The 24,425-nt window shown below is 35.7% G+C and overlaps 1 protein-coding gene across 4 annotated transcripts in view; it reads left to right on the top strand.

Annotated features, from left to right (window-relative positions):
• gek (serine/threonine-protein kinase gek) overlaps positions 1 to 24,425 on the top strand; it is a 50,842-nt gene that overhangs the window by 11,834 nt on the left and 14,583 nt on the right. For 2 of the 4 annotated variants that reach the window (XM_019054984.2, XM_019054992.2), the window contains exons 9-27: positions 13 to 135; positions 1,024 to 1,235; positions 1,943 to 2,037; positions 2,736 to 2,953; positions 3,550 to 3,656; positions 5,227 to 5,446; positions 6,159 to 6,256; positions 7,255 to 7,396; positions 8,461 to 8,610; positions 9,967 to 10,058; positions 11,618 to 11,723; positions 12,337 to 12,485; positions 13,075 to 13,181; positions 17,082 to 17,099; positions 19,838 to 20,004; positions 20,423 to 20,654; positions 21,451 to 21,737; positions 22,119 to 22,262; positions 23,845 to 23,971. In XM_019054984.2, coding sequence (XP_018910529.2) covers positions 13 to 135; positions 1,024 to 1,235; positions 1,943 to 2,037; positions 2,736 to 2,953; positions 3,550 to 3,656; positions 5,227 to 5,446; positions 6,159 to 6,256; positions 7,255 to 7,396; positions 8,461 to 8,610; positions 9,967 to 10,058; positions 11,618 to 11,723; positions 12,337 to 12,485; positions 13,075 to 13,181; positions 17,082 to 17,099; positions 19,838 to 20,004; positions 20,423 to 20,654; positions 21,451 to 21,737; positions 22,119 to 22,262; positions 23,845 to 23,971 — 2,794 coding nt within the window. The remainder of the gene's footprint in view (positions 1 to 12; positions 136 to 1,023; positions 1,236 to 1,942; positions 2,038 to 2,735; positions 2,954 to 3,549; positions 3,657 to 5,226; positions 5,447 to 6,158; positions 6,257 to 7,254; positions 7,397 to 8,460; positions 8,611 to 9,966; positions 10,059 to 11,617; positions 11,724 to 12,336; positions 12,486 to 13,074; positions 13,182 to 17,081; positions 17,100 to 19,837; positions 20,005 to 20,422; positions 20,655 to 21,450; positions 21,738 to 22,118; positions 22,263 to 23,844; positions 23,972 to 24,425) is intronic. The other 2 variants (XM_019055009.2, XM_019055001.2) reach the window with 2 other exon arrangements.

Below are 24,425 nucleotides of genomic sequence, written 5' to 3'. Positions count from 1 at the left end.
CAAATTTTACAGAATTGTTTTGATTTTCCATCTGATTTACCGGTGGAAGTAACAAATGATGCCAAAGATCTTATGAAAAGACTGATTTGTAGTGCAGAGTATAGGCTAGGTCAAAATGGAGTGGAGGACTTCAAGGTAAGATATAGTTTTATCCATCTGAAACTGAAAAAAGTGATGCGAATCAAAATGGATGGCTGTTGTTTCATAGCAAACAGGGCTAGAAAAATGTCTTACTTCAGTTGATTTTTAACACTTTAAAATATCTTTCCAAATTTTTGAGTGTTGTACTGTTGGACAAGTGGCTGTGCCAGCAAGAGAGCTTACTGCCATCAAATGAACTTTTATCCGAACACTGCTGCTAAAATCCTGGCAAGGCAGTGTTAACTATGTGCAGTTGCGTTGGACACACAAGCTGTCTAGACAATGAGATGGTAAATTTGCCATTGTGCGTTGAAATCAACATTAAGCCAAAATCCTCATTTATGCCAAGAGATCAAGCTCATCCAAGCACAAGCTCATCAAGCTTTTTCCTCACAGAGAAATGCTCTTTGGTGCAACATTAGTTACAATTAATCAGTAAGGCAATTTTGGACACGCCTCAGGAATGATTTGTTTCATCATCGGCATAGCTTAGCACCCTGATTTTCTGCCTCCAAGCTCAGAAAGGTTCTGGGAACCAAGAGTAAGCGATTGAGTAAGCAACCATGGTGGCTGAAGAACTTTCTGCCATCTGGTGAGCAATTATTCAAACAGCATTACTGAAGCTGCGGCAAGGCTGTGTTCACTTTGAGTTGTCACAGTTCAAAGCACATGTTGTTCAGACAGAAAAGAGGTAGTATAGAAATTATGCTCTCAGATTTATTATAAAGCTGAAATTCTCTATCATGCTGTACAGTGAAATGCGAAAGCCAGACCAAAATAGTCGTCGGCTTGACATCATATTCTAACATGTATTAGTACTAATCATCTTGGGTATGATACCTGGCTCAGTATGTCATTATATTTTGATTTTTTCATCTGTAGAATCATGCCTGGTTCCTGGGGATTGACTGGTCCTCACTACGGGACAGCACAGCTCCCTACTTACCTGAGGTATCCAGTCCAACTGACACTAGTAATTTCGATGTCGATGATATGGATATCCGAACATCAGACTCTGTTCCGCCCACTGCCTCTAATCCTGCTTTTACGGGTCTTCATCTGCCTTTTGTTGGTTTTACTTTCACCCAAGGAAGGTATGTAAACCTCTATGAAAGATTAATTAGGAAAGCACCAAGGGGATGAAGTCACAGTTGACCATTCATCATCCTTTTACCCCAAAATTCTAAAAACACCATCGTCCTTAACTTATACCTTCTGTTTTCTAAGTGTGACAATGATTAATTAGACTACATTTTGCAACTAGGAACTAAAATTTCTGGCTCATTTTAGAAACAACATTTGTGTTATTAGTTTCCCTCTGCAGATAGGTACTTTTAGGTATTGGCTAGAAATCGTAGTTCCTTATTGCAAAATGCAGTCCAATTATTGATGAAAAATAAATGAGAAATTGTTGCCTCTGGTCTCTTTTCCTTTTTAGGGAAAATTAGGAAACTTGGGTCCCAGTAAAATTATGTTTTCCAGCAAATTTTTGGACTAATTTTCAGAATATCAGGCTTGTATCACAGCTGAACAATTTGCCTGTTGTGCTTTCCTATTGATTTGACTTGACTGGTTTATGCAGATCAGAAGACATAGATGAGGGAACCTTACTTTTTTTACAACTCTCGTATTTTTCCTTTTTTTTTCAAACAAGTGCAATTAAATTTTGATCCCAAAAGGAGAAAACTATCTTTTGCTTCCAATGATCACATTTGTCTTTAATCATGTTTGAAGTGATCAATGAATTCAGTTCTTTGCTGGAGGAAGAAACATCTGTTAATTGTTGTTCAATTTTTTACAGTCGAGTGGGTGATCTAGGTTGTATTACATTCAGTGATTCTAACATACGAATGTCAGCTGGTGGCAAACGAATGAGACTTCACGAGGATCAATTAGGTGAGCTAATTTTACTTTAATTTTATGTGGTATAGCATTATTTGAACTTTACAGATGGATTAGTCCAGTACATGCTTGTTATTTCAGAACTGAACCTGAACTCAATGGGTCATTAGACAAGGCCTGAACTAGAAGAAAAGTCCCATGTTCCCTTGGAAAAATCTTAGGTAGAATACTTCTTGCAATGGGAAGTTTAGAGATCCATTCCTGAAAGTAGTATCAACAAACATGTCAGACACAGGTCAAATGAAAATTGAATATATAAATGACGTCATTTGTACTTGTGCCATTTATCAAATGTTGATTGTAAATACTTATATCTGATCTATGGAGAAAATGTGAAGGCAAAACAAATTGTCCCATCCCTCCTTCTTAGCTGCCCACACACTATACTTTTAATTTTTAGAATACTAAATAAGGATGATTTGTAAGCTCACAAAAAATGAATCTTTTAACTTCACTCAATAAATCTTCATGGAAATTCTTACTAGGTGACTTTTAGTTAACTTCCATCAGTGACTTTCATCTTTTTCATGCAATATAGACAGCATGTGTATTGTGTGTTCTTTTTTTTTTTTTGGAACAAGAGCAAAATCTTTCCTATCAACCTAAAGGTGGGCTTTTTCCACAGCTCTTTTATACCTATTGTTTGCTTCGTTTAATTCCCTTTCAGTAAATTTTCAATTTCTTTTGCGTAGATTGTAAAGCAGAGCCACTGAACAACGCCAGGAAAATCTCTCCAACCTCAGAAAGCACCGGAACAAATTTGAGGAAACTACAGGATGAAATAAATACTCTAACCAAGAGGAACTGTGAGCTAGAAAGTGAACTCCAGGATTTGGAAGGCCATGAGCGTGTACGAGAGCTAGAAAAACTAATGCGATTGTTGAAACAAGAAAAAGAAGAAGTCAACAAAGTTCGTAAATTTTTGTTTTTTTCAAACTTACAAATAGCAAAATCTTTCCTACCCCTTTGAATGGATTACTAGGAAACTGGACAATGTCTAATTTAGAGCCTAATCTTTCGTCTTTCCCAATCAAGTAATCAAGATGTTGTACGTAATCGTTGATTCAATGAAAAATTCATGAATCAAATCCTAAGCAAGATTTTATCGGTTCCAGGAAATATTATTTTAAGAAAATTTGCATTTTCAATGCATCGGAAAAACCAAAAATGAATGAATGGACTTATGATGAAAGAGACCACGGCTGCAAAAAGACACTTCTGCAGTGAATGACATCACACACCTTTTTCGGAGGGCAGTATCTATCTTGATACGTAATGAACTTCAAAATAAGATGCATCGACAGATCTTATTATTACTAATCTACAAGCTTAAACCATCAAAACGCAATTCCGTGACCCGAGATGCTGACCGATTAATAGTGAAGGTATTATTTTGTCACTCAGTACGTCCTTTTTTTTAGGTTAGTCCCCTATTTTTACATATCCACCTTAGATTGAGTTTTTCATAACTGATATAGTTTGCTCAATTTTTAATTTTGTTTTCAGGAAAAAGTAGAAGTTGAAGAAAAACTGAAGTTACAAGAAAAAGAGCTGAAAGATGCCGTCAGTCAGAAAAAAATTGCTATGGCTGAATATTCAGAAGTATCCGACAAGTAAGAATTCTAATATTCCTCCGTTTCTTCTATGGCTAAGTAAACTATTCAGTCCTGGTCAAGGGTGTCAACTGAATGAGCTCCTCCTTGATTATAGTAAAAGCTCATTTTATTGGATACCTGATTTACAGGATATTGTAGGTGAACGGATTTTTTCCAAGTTCCTGTCATTTTTCCACCACAGCAAAATGCTAAATTCCTTTCACTCAGCCAAATTTTGATTCACTGGATATTTTGATACTTCATTTTATTATATGTATCATTATTCATATCACAGTGAAACCTCGCTAAGACGTTTTCGATCAGGATGTTGGGAGATTATCGACTGAAGCGGGTTGCTGACTTAAACGGGTTCCGTCTTTTTCCTATCCGCATATTCGAATTTCGCATTTCGAATGCTCAAATTTTGACAAATGCTTTCTAATGCTGAAACATAATGTACAGATAGCTTAAGGGGTTATTTTAGGCAGTATTTAATCAACTGCAACTGATCAAGGGCGCTACATTTTTATTAAGAGCATCTGTTGGTGAATTTGCAAGTCGGACGGCATCGACGGGCCGCCAACTCACCTTCTCGCTACTCGGGGCGTGCACAGACGATGCTACAAGTGACACTGCTCAACAAACGGCGGTGGCCGCGTGCGGGCAAGATTCCGTGAACAGTGTGTACTGGGTAGAGGGAGATTGGATAGAGTGGGAGACACGCGATAGGGAAGGAAGGACCTGCGGCGCTTGCAATGTTTTGATGCACCATTTACCATTCATTGTGCACACACACACAATAGTTAAAAGTCACTCAGTGAGCGCGGAGGGTCGCGCTCACGCCTCATTCGCATCCCTGCAAACGATAGCAAAGGAAAAGCAAAGAAACTATTATGAAAAAATTGGAAAAAACAAAGGTAGGCTTCGCAAAAATGAGAGAAAACCTCGTTTAAACGTTATTTTTTTCAGTTGGGACCAAAAATTGTATCAGCTTAGGTGGGTTTCTGACTTGTGCGATTCCGAGTTATCCGGACTTTTATAGCATTGTGGTATATGGGCTATAAACAGGACTAGGTGCTTGTGCTGACTTAAGCAGATTTCCGGCTCTTACGGGTACCGTCTGTATTTCTGTCCAGAAGTTTTGAATCTTTCAAAGAAATTTGCCGATATGAAATTATGTATCATAAACATAGATTCAGAAATGTCTGTGTAGAATTGTCATGTGTTTTGTAATAGAGTAGTTGTGCAAAACATTCTATCACCACATACAACACTTACCATTTATAAAAAGTTGTAAATATTGTTCAAACCTTTTATACATGTACATTAAAATTATAAAATTGATCCAGCTAACAACATGTCCAGTTCCATTATCTCAACCCATTTGACACGAGTTCAAATTCAGTTTCACAGTGTTACCTAGAGAACTCAGTTTCAACCAATCTACAAGTTGGCGATTAAAGTTCTAAGAAATGGGAGCTAAACCTTGCATGAAGTATTCAGTAATTAAATCCTATTTGAAATGTGTAAGATAGTGATTTTAACATTTTTACGTTTTTTAAACACTGTTTTCTCCCTTGTTTCTTAGATTATCCGACTTGCGGCAACAGAAGCAAAAACTGTCAAGAATCGTGAGAGATAAAGAAGAAGAACTGGAGCAAGCCATGCAAAAAATAGACTCATTGCGTCAAGATATGCGGAGAGGTGAGAAGTTACGTCGTGAGCTGGAGGCTCGGATAGACGAAGCCATGCAAGAAGCTACCAAAGAAAGGAAGTTACGTGAGCGTAGTGAAGAGTATTGCAATCAGGTGAGCTTAACTTTTTCAATTACAAGAGGTCCTCCCCCTCCTACGTACGCAGGTTCTAGTAAAGGTTCTTAAAGTTCCACTGTTAAGACTCCAGTAAATGTGAAAAAGTAGAATAATGGTTTATTGATCAAAGAGAAAGTCTACATGTACCTGTGGCTTGGTCATCTTTATTTGTGTATTTAATCTTTTGGGACGGACCTATTAACTTGAAGGAGAGGGATGGAAAGCAAGGCTGCGTTCAGTGATTGTTAACAATTAAATTGGATTTAAGAAAATCTTAATAAAAGGAACAATACAATAAACAAGCAGTGAACTTCATCTCAGTGTGTTAATAAGGCACGTAATTGATTGATGTATAAAATTTACTACTTAGTATTTACATCAATTAAAGCAATATTGAACCCTTTTTCCTACAACTTAAAAAATGTTGTCTTTGAACTCTAGGGCTCATATCTCCCTCAATTTTTGAGCTTCTGGGGTCAAACTGACGCCAAAATCTCCAGATTTTTGCCACCGTGCATTCGCTTAAAGCTACGGACAATATTCTACCGGAAGATAAAGTCCTTTCTCACAGACCTGTCAGAATCTATCAGTACAACTATCATTTGAAAACCATTGAGGACCTTGTCACCATTAACTTAAAGCAAGATATTGTGATGATTGCACCTATTTCTCTCGCAACATTAATTTATTTCATTATTATTTCTCTCAGTTGAAGGCCGAGTGGAAGCAACTAAAAGAACGGAGAGACACAGGAAGTGGAGATGGATCCAGTGCTATATCACAGCATAACATTCAGGAAATCAATAGGTAATTTTAACTAAGTACCTTAGTCCTGAATGGAGGGTTTAGTAGAATAATGGAATTTTAAATTGTTTCTTAAGATCGTTGTTTAATGTGTGTTCGTTGTTGTGTCAGTTAAAAGGAATCAGAAGTCATAAAGATGAATGAAAAGGACGCTTAAAAATTGTCTTAATATTATGTATATTTCATAAGCAAAGCTTCTTAGAGTAGAATGGATTATTAGACAGAGCTTGAATTTAAGCATCATGCTTATGAAAATTTTATTTACACAATGCTGCTTGCAGTAAAAATTTCTTAAATGGACCACTAGACAAGGTACGAATTTAAGCATTCTGATACATGTTTCTTAGTCAGAATTACACAAAGCACGATTCGCTAAACGAAAATGACTTAAACCAACTCCTAACAAAGGTATTAACATTTTTATTTCACACTGGTTACGAGAAATTTGAACTGCCCGCTCACAAGAAACTCAAAACTCTACGTGAATCAAATTGCGCACTACAACGGTTTCAGCAAGCTTCTCAGTAGAGCAATGTTCATGTCCCACCATGTGTTGTTAAAACTATAAAATTTGCTATAGCTGAGCCAAAGCGTCAAGATTGAGGTTACCAGATTTGTATATCGTAGAGACTGTCAAGATAACATCTAGCTCGCAATGTGAATCACATAGAGCATTGAGTTTTCATGAGTGGGTGGTTTGAATTCACGCATCAAGAATCATTAAATATCTTCATAAGGAGTTAAGTTCGGTAATTTTCGTTGTGTGTATCGTGTTTTACATGAAATTTTGGTTAAGACACATGTATCAGAATGCTGAAATTCGTGCCTTATTTAGTGGTCCATTAATTTCCTAGCAAGATACCCACGTTTTTGTCTGTGGAATCAACCATTCTGTTCTTAATTTTTGTCAGACGACTAATGTTGTCTCTTTCCTTTTTTATTATTATTTATTCATAAATTCATAGTCAACGTATAAACTTCCTTTTAATCTTCTATTTCAGATTAAAAACTGAATTGGAAACTCTAGAAGTTGAATACAGTGATAACTTGTCACAACAACAGGCTAGACATAGAGAAGAAATTAATAATTTAAGGGAGCAACTTCTTGAGGCTGAAGCACGAAAGGAAGTCTTAGAAAAAGAGGTAAGATTTTCTATTCCTTCGCAATGAGGAAAAAAATTTATGTATTGCTTTGAAGATTTCATTTTTATGCTTTTGCTTGTGAGGCTCAGCCAGTTGTTGTATTTTCTCCACTCAAGTCCTTATTGTCATCAGAAGAATTGGCTGTGTAGCAACCAGTGGAATGAAAATTTGTTATCTGTAAATATCTATCTTTCTGCATCAAACTGCATTATGTGCCAGCTATATGGACACTTATCATTGTTATGGAAGTGCTAAAGAAGGAAATGATACGGCTGCGCTAATGCAGCTTGTCAAACCACTCTACCCACATATTTTGATATTGTAGAGACTAACAATGAGACAACGCTTGTGATTGAATTCGAGTGCTTCAAATGTTGCAGTTGGGTTAGAATCTGTTTCGAAAATTGTCTCATTGATTGTGTGATGGTACTAGAGTCCTTTCAGTCATCCTATTTGTGGAGATGAAATTTGAAAGACCAATAACCTTTACCATAGATTAATTTAGACGAGCCCCTGCATCACCTCAAAATGATAGAAAATGGTCCTATTTTTTCGGTCTCTTTTGGTTTTTGTTTGTGAGAAACTCACACTTACAAAACACCTTGACAAATATTTTAAAATTGAAGATTGTCACCAAGAATATTGCCCTAGGGAAGTATCTCTGACAATATGTTCACAGGGTGTCTACAGGTCTAGAAAAACGAGTATTATTAGGGAATTTCATCAGGTGAGGAAAATTAGGCAATAGTCAGGGAATTTAATCGAATGAAGACCATCAAACTCAGGGCTTCTGGCTAGAAATCAAACCTGGGACCTTTTGGTTATAGGACCAGTGCTACAACCAGTATACCATGGAAGGTTGAGGAAAACCTGGGAGTTTTGATCAATTTTGTCCGGGAAATCCTGGAAAAGCCAGGGGAATTTTATCCTTCCAAGTCTGAAGATAGTTTGGTTTTGTTTGGCGATTCACTGGTGTTTTCTACACTATTCTTTTAGTTCACCTATCCCTCAGTTATCTAACTAAGAGGAAGCTTTGTCATTTTTCGTTAAATATCGTCTCACAGGTTGCTGCTGCTAAAGAGAAACTGGATACAGCTCGTTTAGAAAGTATAACAGAAAATGAAGAAGCTCTCGCTACTTTAGCTCGTAGGCATGATTCGGAAAAAATGCGTTTGCTTGAGGAAAATAAACGGCTTGCCCTAGATGTAGATACTGTAAGTTTTTCGCTTTCCTTTACATTTTAATTCTTTGCCTCACACCTGTAATATTTCATCTAAAAGAGTCTTTATCCGCATTGCTGAGATCCGTGGCTCATTTCTTTTTACTGTATCTGTGAAGCTTCCATCATGTGCGTGCCAATTTCCATCACACAACATTTACCATCAGATCACTAAAAAATCAAATTTGCCCCTTAGTTACTCTTTAGCTTTCCACAATAGTGTCCTCTAAATAGATTTGAGCCCTTCAGATGCAGTCAATTACTCTAAAGATATGTTCAAAAGATTCTGAACCATGTTGGTTTGATAAGGTGGACCTACACTTGATTAATTCCCAAATTTTACTTTACACTGTTGCTGAAAAATTAGATGATAATTCAGTCATAATAAAACCAGCTTCTTTTACCTTTCGTTCTCTGTAAAGTTTTGCTTTGCCCTCTAAAAGCATCATTGCATATGTGACTACTTCTTTGGAGCTAGTTACACTACTACTATTTTACTTTTAAAATTTACACCACTGAAAACACCAAAAATGTTATGTTTGTACTGCACAAATTATTTTTGCATTTTAATTGATTTTTAATTTTTTTTTTCAAATGAAAAAATTTAAATCTTTTGAAAAGAAGAGTAGCAAAGGGGGAGGGAGGGAGGGAGGGTGGCACAAACCTTTGGCGGGAACATCTGTAAAAGATGATGAATAATAAAACTTTGACGATGATGATAATGATGGTGATGATGACTTTTATGAGTAAACATTCTTCTAGGATTTTTACTTTTCTCCATTATTTTACCTAAAACTAAGCCTGCTAAGCGTCATTATTATCAGAGTATTTCTATATTTTATTGCTTTAGCACATATGTATTTCTCTTAATTTAGAAAGCAGCTCAATATCCACATAGAACTAAACAAAAATTGTTATCATTAGTGTTTCTACAAACTGTAATCAGACTCATCTTCTGATTGTGTCAATAATACCTGCTCAGTTGTCAATAATTTGGACTTTGCTCCTTTGGACCAGTCATCCTTACAATTTATACCCTATTCTCATCATCATATGATCAAATTACTACTGTTTTGGCACCGTCTTCCGGCAATTAATTTGAAAGAAACTAGTGCTATGTAAATGTCCTCTGACAATTGTGACATTTTTTTTCTTAGCTGTTCCTAGCATCAAAAGAATATCTGTGTTCACCTCTAGGTACATCACTAAGTTTTCCAACTGCAAGATGATTCCACCTGAAATAGTAGCTGTGTTTACAGAGGTCCTCTCTTTGTTCATGTGTTCATTCGTTTTGTTTTTCCTTTTTATTTTCCTTTTATTTAATTATTTCCTTTTGCCATTCTTGTGACAGTTAAATGCTGGTCGCTTGCAAGAAACAGAAATGGGCAACAAGAAAGAGAGCATTGCTCAGTGGGAAGCTCAAATCTCAGAAATCATTCAGTGGTGAGTACCTCTGCATTCTTCTTTGCTTAGTGTTATGAATATTGCCTGCATCTATCCTCATATCTTCTTATTCTTTGATGGCACTCACTCCTGCAGAAAGGAAGACTTGGATCCAGTGATTTTCTATTGAAAGCAATCAAAATTTACGATTTTTATCGATAGGCTGATCCGTAAGACAGAAATAATGTCAGTTGGCAGTGCTCAACAAAGCGTAATTGGACATATTTCTGCCAACTAGAAGTAGGTGCATTAGACATGAGCCCTGAGACCCATGAGAATATACGCATAACAGGGCTCACATCATAATGCACATAGTTCTGTTTGGTAGAAATACGTCAAATGGACCACTAGACAGGGTACGAATTTTAGCATTCTAATACATGTTTCGGAACTAAAATTTCACGTAGAACACGATTCGCGCAACGAAAGTTACTGAAACCAACTCTTAGCGAAGATATTAACATTTTTATTTCGCATCAGTTACGAGGAATTTGAACTGGCCGCTTACGAGAAACTCAAAGCTCTACGTGAGTCAAATCGCGCACTACAATGGTTTCAGCAAGCTTCTCAATCGAGCAATGTTCATCTCCCACCATGTGTTGTTCAAACTATAATCAATTTGCTATAGCTGAGCCAAAGCGTCAAGACTGAGGTTGCCAGATTTTTATATCGCTGAGACGTTTATGATAACGTTTAGCGCGCGATGTAAATCACGTAGAGCATTGAGTTTTCATGAGCGGGTGGTTTCAATTCACGCATCAAGAATCATTAAATATCTTCGTAAAGAGTTAATTTCGGTAATTTTCGTTGTGCGTATCGTGTTCTACGTGAAATTTTGGTTAAGAAACATGTATCAGAATGCTGAAATTCGTACCTTGTCTAGTGGTCCATTGTGACCGATGGTCTGCAAATCGAGAGTTGCGAACAATACATGTGCCTAGGAGTGAAGCTAACTTTGGATGGGAAGTTGGATCAGGCCATTTGGGACCGTAATCTCAAAGGAAGGAAAGCCATCGTCATGCTAATTGGGCAGCAAAGCAGTCCTCCAACACAGTTGAGGTAGGTTTAGGTAATTGGGAGGTGGACCCTAAGATCAAAATAATACATTAGTCTTTTTTTTTGGAGCTCACATTTTTCCATCATTCAAATACTTCTTAGAAGTGAATAATCTCAGGTATTTCTTTTACTCTTTATTTGTTGGTCATGATAAATTTACAATAATACCATAAATGATACTGTTGATGGAGCCTCCTCCAACCAAGTTTTATTTTTAATCTAGAGTAACCAAAATCCTTTTTATATATTGGCCTCAGCTTAATAGCATAGTTGCAGGAAAGAAGATTCTTCTTTGTGACTCCCTAAGAATATTCCCAGAATTCCCTAAGGAAGGAGGGGATTTCTTTCCTGCAAGCAATGAAGGGTTCTAAGTCATAACGACTGACAGAGATCTTACACAGGGAGGGGAATGCATCAGCAGTCTATCCTTGCCGAGGAAATTGAGGACCCCTAAACTTTTGTCCTCGAAGTTTTGCATAACTCTGAATTTCTCTCTGTCCCAGGGTCAATGATGAGAAGGATGCAAGGGGATATTTGCAAGCGCTTGCAACTAAAATGACTGAAGAATTGGAATATTTGAAGCACACGGCAGTGTCTACTAATACTGTGGTAAGGATTTTGTATACTTGTGTTTAATTTGTGTCACAATTCGGTTCAAAATTTCCATCGAATGAAGCATTTCATTTACTTCATTGTTAATTTTAGTAACAACCTTACGGCAAGTTATTTTTTTAATATCATTAACAAAGAAACAAATCTGGACATGCTTCCAAAAGACCGCAAAAAAGAAAAACAAAACCTAGCATGTTGGAAAATGTTAAGATACAAAAAACATACCTCTTTCATTGTTTTAATTGATGCCAATGTAGTCAACTCCCACTAAGTGATAAGTTGCATTGGTGAAGAAGCACCTGAAAAGTGAGCAAGATCAGCTGGTCTCTCTTTTTTGCCCATTTACATTATGATATCGAATTTGCAATAAGTGAAAATCTGCTAAATGATGAAACCCGCTAAGTGAGCAGTTTGATTCGGCTGAGAACTTCAAAAATCTTGGATAAGTTTTCTAAGAAGTGAGAAATTTTCTGTTTTGAAATAATATTGAGAATGGATCTTAAAAGAATTTCCATGAAAGCAATAGCAAAATTACTTGAACAAAATTATTACTGTTCCATATCTTTATTTGGTTTATTAATTTTTTTTAAACTTTTCTCATTGTGTGCAGGACAAAAGTTGGCGAAACCGAAGAAGTCAAAAACTTGAAAAAATGGAGTTGTTAAATCTGCAGAGTAGTCTTCAGTCAGAAATTCAAGCCAAACAAACTATTGGAGACGAACTGAGCAGAACCCGAGCAGAATTAATCGCCGCCCAGAAGTAAGTTTATTTTTCTCACTTTATCTGAAGAGATGAGGAGAAAGAAAACTACTGATTCTTTTTTCAATATTTTTAAAATCACAGCTCCTGATCATCAATCTTAATGAAGAATAAGTTTGTTCAGTAATTTTTGACTCTTTCATTACAAAGTACGCAGCATTTTCGATTAGCAAAATTGCATCCTCCTAGCTGCATTTTTTTCAAGACTCAGCAAACTTCACTCAAAAGTATTCTGTTGTACATATAGAAGATCTGGACTACGACTTTAGACACTCTCCATCAGAGTGCGTTCTGATTTGTTTACGTGGCAAACCAATTCCTGTTATGGGGCATGCGCATTCAGAATGTAGCCCGGTAATAGAAGGGTTAAATTTTGTATCTCTAAAAAGTAGAGAGTGGACTTAAATCATGGAAATTTTCCCGCCCTTTTTTTTTTTTTGTTTTACCAATTTGGATCTTCCTACACACTAAAAATTTTATCATTTCCCTTTAAACAATACAGCCTTAACCATGGAAAAAAGGTGTTATTAAGAAAGATTTTCCTTTTTGAGGCAGACAAACAACATTAATTTCTTCATGTATTTTTCAGAGAATTGAGAGAATTTCATCAAAGGTTTGATAATTTAGTTGTTGATGTGAAAAGGAAAGAAATTCAGCTAAAGGAACTACAAGCCCGGTTAGATTCTGGAGAAGGATGTAAGTGACGTCTGTCCATTTTTGGTTACTCGCTTAGCGTGCATGCTTTTTGCACCCTTCAGTTTTTTTGTTTATTTTTCTGAAAAACTATGCATGTGTACATTGCTTTGAAAGTTTTGTATAACAAAAGTACCAATATAGGCATCATTTTGCCATGTCTTGCTTGGTTGGTTCACCACTTCTAGGTTTTTCACTGAGATCTTAGAGACCAATCAGAGAAAATGCAACCTAAAGGAATTTGAATGTTAAGTCGATGACGTTTCAATTTTTGAGAGAGAAACAATACTCATGGTGCAGTAAATAATACTTACTGGAAAAGTTTTATTCCCATCCAATACAAATATTAACAAAGTTTGCGCAAAATCATTTCAGGCAACTAATAAATTTTCAGCACTTTTAAAACTGTCTCCGTTTTTATACTACTCCTTTAGGGATTTAGGAATGGGAAATATGGGGTAATTAATCAGCAAGTATTTCAGTAATTTCACCGTGCCAAAAGGGTACAGATAATTTTACTCTCCCTATTCTTATAGGTACTTTATGTACTGCCGAATCAAAATTATTCGCCTCCTAAATTACTCCTCTGGCGATTCAAATGTGATAGTCCATTTTTTGTTCATTTATTTACTTACGGGTATATACTTTTAATTTTTTCACATTGTTAAGTTTTTTACTCATTTTTTTTCTTTTTTCCTTTTAGAAGATTATCTAGTCAAAATTTTGAGATTGTTCTTTTTAAATCCTCTATTGATAGAAGTCAATATTGGCTGTAGTACATATCATTAAATATTTGCATTAGATGAGAAAGCTGCATGCAGAGCTCCTATGTTTTTATTTAGATTTATTTCCTGAATCTATAGTAGCATGAAGTTCATGTAGAAAAGAGCTGTTCAAAAATTTACTACCGAAATTTCAAAAATTTTAAAGAAACTCGAATTCTGAATTTTTTACCCTTGTTAATTTTTCAAGGTTTCAAAAAAAATATCATTGATCGTCAGAAAGGCTTGAAGGTGCAAATCTGTTTCTGTTCTCTCTTGTGAACCAATCATCTCGCGGATTGTTAAATTCTATCTGAAGCTAATCTTTTCTCAGCTGCAGCTTAGCTCACACTCTCTTCTATTTCTTTGTAGCTTAGCATTTTACTCTTCTCAAACTTAACTACAACATGTTTCCTAACACCTCCTTTTGTTTTTTGTAGATCTTATTGTTTGTCGTTTCTCCATATTGTTTTTTAGTGATTTGATTAATAAATTTTCTTTAACATAAAGTTCGAAAGTGTTATTTTCTGAATTCTTTTCTAAACATGAAACTCATAACTTCTCCTCAATCAATTATTGTGAATGTACCTTTTACTTTTGAACTATTTATAATTGAAAAATGTATGAGTATGCTTAAATTTTTTTTCTGAAAAAATTCAAGAATGAAGTTCACAATAAATTTATTTATCGTATAATGTATTTATTTTATTGTTTTTCAAGGAAATTAGGAGTGTTTTTTGCTTGCTGATAACTTAACTTTTCGCTTTCTGCTTAATTTAAAAGCCTAATTAACTTGTCTATGCCTAATAATTTGACCTACACAAGAGCTTTATAACAACTTTCTTCATCTTCAAATTTTATTGCAGCATTTTTGCATTTATGACTATTACACCATAGAATGATTTGTTTTAAGAACTCATGATTTTCATCGTTTGATCTCTAAATATTCCCAAAAAGTTGACTTTTGATGACTGTGGTTATGAGTGTTGTTTTACAGCAAAAAATCAATTTCAACACTCAGAGAAATTAGTTCCAAGACAAAAAGCATCACTGTAAATAATGAACATAATTTTTTTTAACATTAATGCACATTTTAACCCTTAAACAGGCCTAGGAAATGATTTGTTCTCTTAATTTCTTAATTTTTTAATTTTTTAAAGTAAACTTCTCCCAAGTTTTCTTTAGAAAAATGACTATAAAATGTACTACTTAAGTTTTTCAAAGATAATAGACCTCACTCATCTTAACCAATGAAGCAGTGAGTTGGTGGCTTTTTTTTTTAAATTACTTTTCGGAAAGCACAAGTGAACTGAGCGTAGAGGATTTTTCTAGATTTTTTTTTTTTTTTTTTTACCTTTTATAGCAAAGGAGCTCCTTTTTGAAAATACAAAAACTAAAACCGGTTAAGAGTGATATATTTTACGGACTCTGATGACATAGTCAGGTGGGCTGAATGACACTCGCTGATTGGCTGAACTCATTTCCAGGCAATGCCTTGCAATGTCAACTTGACTGTCAGCTTTTGATTAGTCGGATTTTAATCAGCTTCCCCCCTCCCCCCTGGATTGATTTTTTTGACTTTTTAATGAGCTTTTTGGTTTTTTCTTGAAATTTTATGTTTGAACAAATTTACCACAATGCTGCAAAAATTCCTTGCCACTGCCTTATTGGATGTCATTTTCACAGTACCTCTTCCTTGAATATGTGTATAACTTTTCTTGAATAGCCAACAATTTAGTGTCCAATAAGAGCATCACCACTCCATGAGTGAGTATGAATTTAGCCCCCTTAAATAAAAGTGTTCGCCATCAACAAATTGTGTAAAGATGTAATTCCATTGCTGGTATTTGCCGTGAGCCAAAATTTTAAGAGAATGAAAGTTGTATTGCTTATTTTTATACATATGAAATAATTATATGCACCTCATTCTCTTGACAGGCTCATTAGCAGTCTAGTTGATGTCCTTTGTAGGCACGGTTCCTTCAAAGTGGAACGAAGTGTTAGAGAGATTTTGTCCAGACTATTTGATTTTTGATAGGCATTTTTTTCTCCCTGCATCTGCCATGATACTGAATTGAATTTTCGAGCTATGTATCAAGAAAATTTTACCAATTCAAATTCATCATAATTATCTAACGTTGTATGGATTAGAAGCTAAATCTGATATTTTTTTTTCTAAAAAACGCTGTGTCTAATTTTGTATTACTTCTCACACACTATTATTTATCTATTTATTTATTTATTTATTTTTAACCATGTGTCGTTATTAAAGAGTAAGGCACATTTTGCTATAGATTTTCAATCTATTTTTGCGTGATAAATGTTCACTATTTTGCCAGTGTATAAAGTGAGGCCTGAAAAGTATTAAATTTCCATTTTTCTTGATATCCAGCTTGAAATCAAGAACTATTGTTCTCTTTTGAATTTGTTTTCTTTTCTTGATGGGTATTTCTTAAAATTTATTTGAGATCCTTCAAATACACTTAAACCTTTTTATTCTCAGAATTTTCTATTGAAGAGTGAACAGTTTTTCCCCGAGTACCTATTAATATTTTGGAAGATAAAAATTTAGTTTGGGAACGAGTCCCCCTTTGTCTTTTGGAAAGATCCTCCAGGGTTTCTTTTATTTCTTTTATTTTTTTCTTTCATCTCTAGTATTTATTTTCCTCCGTCTATTTAAATCTTTTTTTTCTCTCTCTGTCTTTTTCTCTTTTTTTGGCAAGATAATGAGACGGTCAATGAAAAGGAATGACTTTTGTTTTTTGTTGTTAATTTTTATTGTTTTATCTTGATGTAGACAAAATGCCACTGTTTATCGGTGTGACAAGCTGCCTGTGGGGGCTTCTTCTCCTCATTTTTCGTTTATATTTCTGACTCTACGTCACCCTCTTCTGCTTCGGTAACGTAATTTCAGTAACTATGGGCCCTGTGTTTCACTCGTTTCGTTTGCTGTGTTCTTGCTCACTGCACCACTCCTTTTAACCTCCTCGGTGATGAAATAATTCCATGCAGCCCAACCCCTGTTCCCCGTGTACAAAGATTCCCCTTCATTCCAGTTCGATAGTCTTTTGCCAATTTCAACTTTTACTGTCTAAACATTTTCTCCTATTTTCTTTTTGTTTTCTGGCTTTCTTGTGTGCAGTTGAGAGAAAAAATCTCGGTATGTTTTCAAATTTCATCAGTTTAATGAATCCTTTCAAGTACAACCTACACATATCTTTCTCCATGATAAGGGCATTAGCAAGGATTAATTGTCGCAAAATTAGCTTTATTTTTACTTTTTCAACCATAAACAATGGAATAAATATAGTTCTTCTCTCGCAGTGAAACGCGTACCTCTAGCGCTGCATAGCTATAAAGAAGAAGGTGCTTTCTACCTTTTCAATTTTGTATAAGTCGATGTTTTAAGTTTTCCTACCTCCCTCTCCCCCTTTTCTCTAAAGTAATTCAATCCTAATAAATAGAAACAATTAATTTTAAAGTTTGCTTCCAAAGTTTGAGAGTGCCTGATTTTCCAGTCTTCAAAGATCAGAGCTTCTGTCAAATACGTTGGCTTTTGTTCACTTTTAGCCATTGTGCGCTTTTGACTGATTCACATATTTCGGCATGGCATAATGTTGTTACCTCAGGTCAATCCCTTGTTGCCATGGGATGGCAGCAGCGCAGCAATCTGCGAACTGAAAGTGAATAACTGTCAACTTATTTCATGGGAGCTCTAGTATCGTTTATTTTCTGTTCGTTTTCATCTTTATCAGTCGCAGCCAATTAATGATCTTATACTCTCAGTGGCCAAGAAAAATATTCTCTGAAACTATCAGTTGTCTTTGTCTGCCTTTATTTCACCAAATAAATATAAACTTTTCGCTGTACTGAAAGATAAGACTAGTGGACTGGTTTTCATATTATAAAACAAAGTGAAAGGCACAACTGCATTTACATATCACAACATGTGGATTGTGGATGTGTGCTCAAAATTTCAATAAAAACCTTTTTGTGTTTTCTTCTAATGTATCGAGCATTCTTATAGGTTTGAATATAATTTGAAACTTTCATATAATTTACAATTTTCAATGACTTCAAATATTTATTTAAAAATTCCCTCTGTTTATATTTACGAGATATCTCCTTCGTTAATTTTCAAATTTTTATTGTTTCACTCATGAAAAGTGGCCTTTTCATCCAACACATCAGATCGCTTTTATCACAATTCCATTTGATAAAAATTCACAAAAAGTGCTGTCTTGTATTTTTCCTCTTTCGAGTTCCGTTTTTGCTCTGACTGTGCCCTGAACAATTATTTTCTGGTTTCTGGAAGTCTTAATTTAATTGTTCCCCAAACTGTGTGTTTATTTAATTTTACGTCTATTAGGTACTAGTTCTTATCCTAAATTTTCCAAATTTTTCTTTAAACTGTAACTTTTTCATGAAAGTAGAAGAATGTAAATTCTGCTCAATGGATTTTAAACTTCGCGATTTTTAGAACACCATATCTTTTATTGCCTCCCTCCAAATCAATTTTATCTCAATTGCCCGGGCTTATTTTTATTTTTTTTACTCGTGTGAAAAATTTAATTGTATATTTTCTAGTGAGTCCCTCTTACAGTGCTGCAGATTGTTCATTTGTGTGCATTCTCAATTGCTTTACCCAGCCTAGAGCAGTTTGTGCGTGTTTGCCTGTTTAATACTCTTGCTCATAAAAGGACCAAGGGAAAAAAAATCAATCCTATGAATTTTCTCTATTCTTCACCCATTTGTTGGTTTTTGTAGGGAACTCTTTAATTCAGAGTTTTTCATTTAACACGGTAAATCACTTTGATGATGATAAAGCATTCCCTTCACCCTATTTTTTCCTTGTTTCAAATTCTGCATTGAACATATTTTTTTTTTTCTCGTTTTGTTACATCTTTCCAGATGATATCAAAGAAATGTGGCTCCATAAATATTTAAAATTGTTTGTCATAATGAGGAGCATGTTGAGAGTAGCCTTTAGTTTTTTCACACTAGAGATCAACGAAGATCCAAGCCATAACTTCTCAGTGTTTTCTCACCTTGGACATCATTTTCCAAGTTGGCTAATTTTCCAGTATCTTTTTTTGACATGCATTATGAATTACAGAAAAAACTAAAATTTTTCACTTTTGCTATGATTTTCATCTCCATCATCTTAGTGTGGTTTGGAAGAGTGCGGAAAATTATAATGGAAAGTCTGGGAATCTATTTTTGTATTGCTTTTCGCCTGCAATCTTGTCTGATACAGTGAATATTTGGTGCTTCTTCTGCATTTAATTGAGAATTTTTCTTTCCTTAGCGTAAAATTTCAGTCGATTTTGTCTTCATATGGCACAGCACAATATTGAAGATTTAATGCCAAAAGTAGAAACATTATCAAAGAAAAATCAATCTAAGATTTTCATTACTTCTCAACGTGCGATTAGAGGCAGTAATATTCAACAAATATCTGCCATGAATGTGACAAGTATCACCTATTAATAACTTCTTCTTTAGCAATGATCTCTTTAATCATTGGACGCGAGCAGACTTAATGCGACCCTCCTTTCTCCTGAAGAATCTCGAAAGAGATCTCTTTTAAAATAATATATTTTTCTTTACATTCTACTTCTTTGTTTCATTTTTTATTTCTTGCAGCTGAGACTTTATTTTTTTTGACAATTTTTTTACAATCATTTAGTTTGCTCGGTCATTGGCATTAGGCAATATTCCTCTTCTCTTGTCGATTTTTTATCATCTCTCACTTGAAAAAGAAAACTCCGTTGTTTCAAAAGAAATTTTAGACACTATTTCTCAATAGGTATGGCAATGTGCTTTTCAGTTTCATCATCGAAAAGAAAATTTCATGAAGTTGTTTCCTAACCTATTCTTATTGAATTTCTTTCACAGTTTTAGAAAGACCTGGATCTCAAATGTCATACCTAGATCATTTTTTGAAGGAGTCCTCTGTTACACGACAGCTCCGAGACTCCATCACAAGCGAAGAGGGTAACCTAGATGACAACCAAACTCTATCTGTTGCAAGTAGTAAGACAAATCTTTCGGATATGAACATGGTAATCATGAAGTCCTTTTTTTTTCGTTTTATTGATACCTCTCCTGTTATTCTTTTTCATTTCTTTCAGGTTTATATTTATGAAATACTAATCTGCGCTCTTCAGTATCTATCTCAGTCTTGATATCAGACGGCCGCTGAGCCTTGCAGGAATATAGAATTTGTCTATAGTACTAAAGTTTTAAACTGCATTTGAAGGACTTTTTCGTTATGTTCCTTTGTCTTGTATCATTGAATCTAAAAAAAAAAAATGTGTGTCATTATCACCATGCTTTTTACCCATTTATCCGAAAATATTCTTAAATTACTGGACTTGAAGATAGTGAAAATATTTTTTTTCTGAGTTTTTAGGAGGATATCCAGTTAACGGAAGTCTGTAACCAGCATTGTCAATGAATGACTATGTTTTTTCTTTTCAGGAGCAACCAAGTCTGAAACTTCAGCCTAGAGTATTAAGTAGCAACATGATGATTGCTAAGTCGCATCAGTTTCTCATCAGGACTTTCTCTGCTCCGACAAAATGCAATCACTGTACGTCTTTAATGATCGGGCTAACTCGACAAGGGGTCGTTTGTGAAGTCTGTGGTTTTGCTTGCCATACTACCTGTTGTGATAAAGTACCTATAGCCTGTCCAGTTCCTCCTGATCAAAGTAAGTTGAAGGGCAAGTACAACTAAGAAAGTTAACTTAAATCTCTCTCGGAGTTGTAATATTTTAGGCAAAATATGGAAACTTATCCCATGACCTTCAGTCAGACATTGATCAGAAGCAGTATTCCTTGGTGCTCTGCATGCAAGGTCCCGACGCTCTGCCACTCTCCCTGCTATTGGCTGCTTTGTCATCCTCTGACATCAGGCGTAAGGACTGGTTAAGATAGGGTAGTGTTTATCCAAAAGCTTTTGGTCTGTACGTGGTTGGTGCCAGTATAAATGAGGGTTGTAATTTCAGCATTAGATTTGTTCCAGGGAAGCCTCTGTTTTCTTTTTTTCCCCTTTCTCTCTCTCCAAAAATATTATCACGAGTTTTTGTTGTTTGATCAGGGTGTCTACAAGTCTGGAATTTCCAGAAAGGCCGAATAAAGTACAGATTTTTTAAGAGCGGTCCGGAAGTACTGATAAAGTACGGAATTTCGGGAGAAGGTCCGGAATTTTTGTCTCAATTCGAGCAAGAAATTCAAATTTTTGAACATTTTCGAATTTCGTCAATTGAAGGTACTGAAAAAGTACTGAATTTCTCCTATGAGGAGGTACTGAATTTCTTGGGAATGGACTGGAAAAGTACAGTAGAAGTACTGATTTTTGGCCAGCCTGTTTTAGTAGACACCCTGTTGATGGATGTTAACTTTTCAAAAACCGTCTTTAACTTAAAGGATTTTTTTTATATCACTCTTAATTTAGTTATTGCTTATCCTTCTATACTAAATGTAACTTTTACCTTTCTTTTTCAGCAAAGCGACCTCTAGGCATTGATCCAACCCGTGGTATTGGAACTGCCTATGAAGGCTATGTCAAAGTACCCCGAGCAGGCGGTGTCAAAAAAGGATGGGTTCGCCAGTTTGTTGTTGTTTGTGATTTCAAACTCTTTTTGTACGACATATCAGCGGACAGGAATGCCTTACCATCAGTGCAAGTTTCTCAAGTGCTTGATATGAGGGATGAACATTTTTCAGTCTCTTCAGTCCGCGAGTCAGATGTAATTCATGCCATGAAAAAAGATATACCGTGTATTTTTAGAGTGAGTATTTTCTGTTCTTTTTCTTTTTTTTAAAAAAAAAATGGGGTCAATAAAATCTACACTTTTTTAAAAAAAAAATGGGGTCAATAAAATCTACACTTCAGAATTCAAAATGTTAGGCTACATAATTTGACCTCTCTCTTTGGTCCCAAAAGTAGCTGTGCTTACAAGAATCTAAAGCCATTTTAGAAAAATCTCCTTTATAATACGCTCCCAAAAATTCCAAGTTTCGATATAGTGCTTTATCTGTCTCCCACTGTGTCACAGTGTATGTTCCCTGCCTCAGAGTAGTTTCTTTGAAGGGGCTCCCACATCTCACTAATTTTATTAATTTTCCATTTTCCTTTGTATCTTTGATAGATTTTATTTGTACTTTTACAGATAACAACTTCTTTACTAGAGCCAAGTGAATTGCAAAATCATACGCTGATGTTAGCCGATACTGAAAGTGAAAAAAGCAAGTGGGTCGTAGCATTAAGTGAATTGCATCGCATTTTGAAAAGGAATAATTTACCAAATACCACAGTAAGTTATGTCCACAATTTTTCTTTAATTTTAGTCGATTTTACATCACCTCATCACTTCTAAAATTTTGCGTCAGAAATCAAAGGTGGCAGATAGTGGTAAACAAGAAGTTAATTTTGAGGTGTGCATCAATCAAATCTCAGGATGCGAGGCAAAATGATAACCTCAGAAGAGGGGTAGTGAAAATTAAAGAATTTTGAATTGGCTTTTTGCACTCCTTGTCTGTGCTTGCTTGAAATTTTACTGGGTCATCAAGTAAATTCTGTCGAGTCATTGCTGTATGAACTCCTTCCCAGGATCTTTACATTAGATAGTCTGTCATTATACCCCTGGTATGACATACATAGGGTGTCCCAAAACAACTGAGATCAAGTCTGTAATTCGGAAAGTATGATAGATATCGAAATGCGGTTTGTGAGAGGTTGTAGTCCATACTATTAGCTATCAAATCTCAAAATTTGAGCTTATTCGGTTGAAAACTCACCGAGTTACAACATTTTTTCGGGGACGAGTTGCACAGAACCCTCCACTATTTTCGAGTAATATTTTTCATTTCGCGAACTGTTCGTGAGTGGCTCTGCAGATCGCGACGCTGTGGATCAGGTGGAGGGATGAAATGGTCACTGTTCTGAATGCAGGTTTTATCCTGTTAACATATGTTTTCATCGCAAACGTCCGCGGGAAAGCTCAGTGCAGCCGAAACCGTCAATGACCGAGTGTTTTCTCGCGAAGCGCAATGAGTTCGCCCGATGAGTTGAAACAAGAACAACGTTATGCCATTCGCTATTCCGTTCGCCGTGGCCTTTCTGACTTCGATACTTTAAATGAGATGACAGTTGCTTATGGACTAAATCGACTTGGGAAAAGTACCATTCTTCGTTAGCATAAATGCTTTTCCGACGGTCAAGAGTCGGCAGTTTGCTTCAACTCAGCGGGCGAACTCATTGCGCTTCGCGAGAAAACACTCGGTAATTGACGGTTTCGGCTGCACTGAGCTTTCCCGCGGACGTTTGCGATGAAAACACATGTTAACAGGATAAAACCTGCATTCAGAACAGTGACCATTTCATCCCTCCACCTGATCCACAGCGTCGCGATCTGCAGAGCCACTCACGAACAGTTCGCGAAATGAAAAATATTACTCGAAAATAGTGGAGGGTTCTGCGCAACTCGTCCCCGAAAAAATGTTGTAACTCGGTGAGTTTTCAACCGAATAAGCTCAAATTTTGAGATTTGATAGCTAATAGTATGGACTACAACCTCTCACAAACCTCATTTCGATCTCTATCATACTTTCCGAATTACAGACTTGGTCTCAGTTGTTTTGGGACACCCTATGTATCAGGCCAAGTAGATCCATGGATCTTGATGTTCCCTAAAGTTTCTACAGAGCCCCTGTTCAGACTGTTACTCCATCTATCACAACAATCTATTTTGCATCAAAATTTTCAGAAAATACTTCCATTGCCAAGGATCTAAGGATCACTGTATTCATTTTTCTTTGGGTCTGTCTTATAATTTCTTTCCATGAATTACTAGAATCATCTGCTTGACCTTCTCTAACAATTTTCATGTATTTTAGGTGTTCAAAGCTAAACAAGTCATGGACAGTACTCTTAGAGCTGTGATGTCTGGTGCCATAGTGGATCCGGATCGTCTAGTCATTGGCACAGAGGATGGACTCTTCTGTCTTGATTTGGACCACTCAGGTATGTTTCCTAGTATCATTGTCTCAACCTTTTTTCATGACCATTTTTTTTTCAAGATTTTGCTCCTATACTAGAAAAAACCCTGACTTAAATACTCACAAAAGTGAGCGTGTCTAGCCATTACAAGGTTTCTAGCTGTCTGGAAAACCTGGAAAGTCAGGGAATTTATGCAACATGGAAAGTTGAGAAAGTCATGGAATTCTCAGGATTAATCAGGGAACTTTACGCGTAGCGTTTCTGCTGAGCAACTTCAGCCAGTGCCATTGAAGAGAGCACAAACAACTTTAGAAAGTCTTTTCCCGCAATTTGAGTCTCAAGAAGCTGAGTTTTTGTCCATGGTTTAGCTAAAGTGAGCATAATCTGAAGGTAAGAAAATCTAAGAGGACATTTTAATCGAAGGCCAGGGAAAGCCAGGAAAAAGGTCAGAGAATTTGGAAATTTTTGGAGCCAGAGA

This window comes from Bemisia tabaci, chromosome 1 (genome assembly GCF_918797505.1).
Source record: "Bemisia tabaci chromosome 1, PGI_BMITA_v3".
NCBI classification, from domain to species: Eukaryota; Metazoa; Arthropoda; class Insecta; order Hemiptera; family Aleyrodidae; genus Bemisia; species Bemisia tabaci.
Note: the sequence above shows the minus strand (reverse complement) of the source record. Positions and strands in the feature narration are given on the sequence as shown.